Source organism: Bison bison, unplaced genomic scaffold (assembly GCF_000754665.1).
Source record: "Bison bison bison isolate TAMUID 2011002044 unplaced genomic scaffold, Bison_UMD1.0 scf7180017864180, whole genome shotgun sequence".
Classification (NCBI taxonomy): domain Eukaryota; kingdom Metazoa; phylum Chordata; class Mammalia; order Artiodactyla; family Bovidae; genus Bison; species Bison bison.
In genome coordinates, this window is record NW_011494752.1 from 511,823 (window position 1) to 513,097 (window position 1,275).

The 1,275-nt window shown below is 67.9% G+C and overlaps 1 protein-coding gene across 1 annotated transcript in view; it reads left to right on the forward strand.

Annotated features, from left to right (window-relative positions):
• The first annotated feature begins 6 nt into the window (after positions 1-6).
• The window catches only part of PLEKHH3 (pleckstrin homology domain containing, family H (with MyTH4 domain) member 3), a 7,666-nt gene continuing 6,397 nt past the window's right edge, over positions 7-1,275 (forward strand). The window contains exons 1-2 of the mRNA XM_010843099.1: positions 7-649; positions 726-1,042. Of these exons, the coding sequence (XP_010841401.1) occupies positions 428-649; positions 726-1,042 (539 nt within the window). The 5' untranslated portion in view covers positions 7-427. The remainder of the gene's footprint in view (positions 650-725; positions 1,043-1,275) is intronic.

Sequence of the window (1,275 nt, forward strand, 5' to 3'; positions counted from 1 at the left end):
GGGCTGCAGGGAGCGCAGCGCGCGCGGCCCGGGCCCCGGCCACCGGACGCCCTACCGGACACGACCCTCCTTGGAGCTTGGACAACTGCCCACCTCGGACACTGCACCGGACACTGCCCCCCACAGAGCTGGACACTACAACGGACACTACATCCCAGCTCCGGACATTGCTCCTTCCCCCCCACCCCCAGCCCTGGACGCTTGCCCCCCTCCCCCTCCGGGGGCCCAGACTCCGAGCCCCCTGCAGGCTCCAGCTAGCGACCCTCTGCACCCCAGCGCCAGACACCACCTCCTCCCACTCCCCGACTCCCTTTCCCTCCTCCCGCCTCATCTTTCTCCCGCTCGGGTCGGAGCCCCGCCAGTTTCCCCGACCCCCTGCAGCTCGGCCTCGGCTGCCCGCACCCTCATCCCGCGGCTGCTCGCCCGGATGCCTCTCCCCGGGGGATTGTGGTGGCTCCTCTGCTGCCGTCGAGGCTTTACTCTTCTGCATCGGGACTACGGGGACGGCGAGCTTAGCGGGGACGGGGACGAAGACGAGGACGAGGAGACCTTTGAGCTACGGACCCCGAGTCCAGCGGGCGGCGGGAGGGTAAGTCCCCGGGGGGTTTGGAGCCTTGTCTCAACCCCTCTCACTACAACCGGCCGTCAAGCCTAATCCTGCTCGACTCCAGCAAACGCCGTGTGGACTGGGTTCTCAGTGGATGTTTTTGCCTGGGGGCTCGAAGCCCTCGAGAGCTCCAGCAGCAGCCCGCCTTGGGATCTGCCTGTGGGCCTCGCGCAGCACGCTGGGCGCTGTCCACCTGCTGGGGGCCCTGAGGCAGGGGAGGTGTCACGCCTGGCCCGACCTGGCCCTGCCTCTCCCTTCCCCGCCGGGCCCGCGTCCCATCTCGTCTCCTTCCGCCTCCGCCAGCGCCGAGGAATGTGGCGAGGCCGGCTGGGCAGCTCGGACGCCTGGGTCCGCTCCGCTCCCAGTTCACGAGCGCAGGGAGCTAGGGCCAGATGCAGGAGTTCCCGCCGCAGGGACCTGGGCGAGGGGAAGCAGGTATCCTCAGATTGGGGTCCGTGGCGGGGGCTCCATGGAGAGGGAGCCGGGGGGTCACAGCTTTCCGAGGACCCCTCATCATTACCCTGACACTCAGGACAGAACTCTTCGCCCTTCCTGGTGAAGCTCCTCGGGGATCCCTGAGGGAATGGTGAGAGACACTCGGCTCCGGGGTTTCGTCGAATCTTGCCATGGGGAAACTGAGGCTCTACTGATGTAGGAGACGATCATCC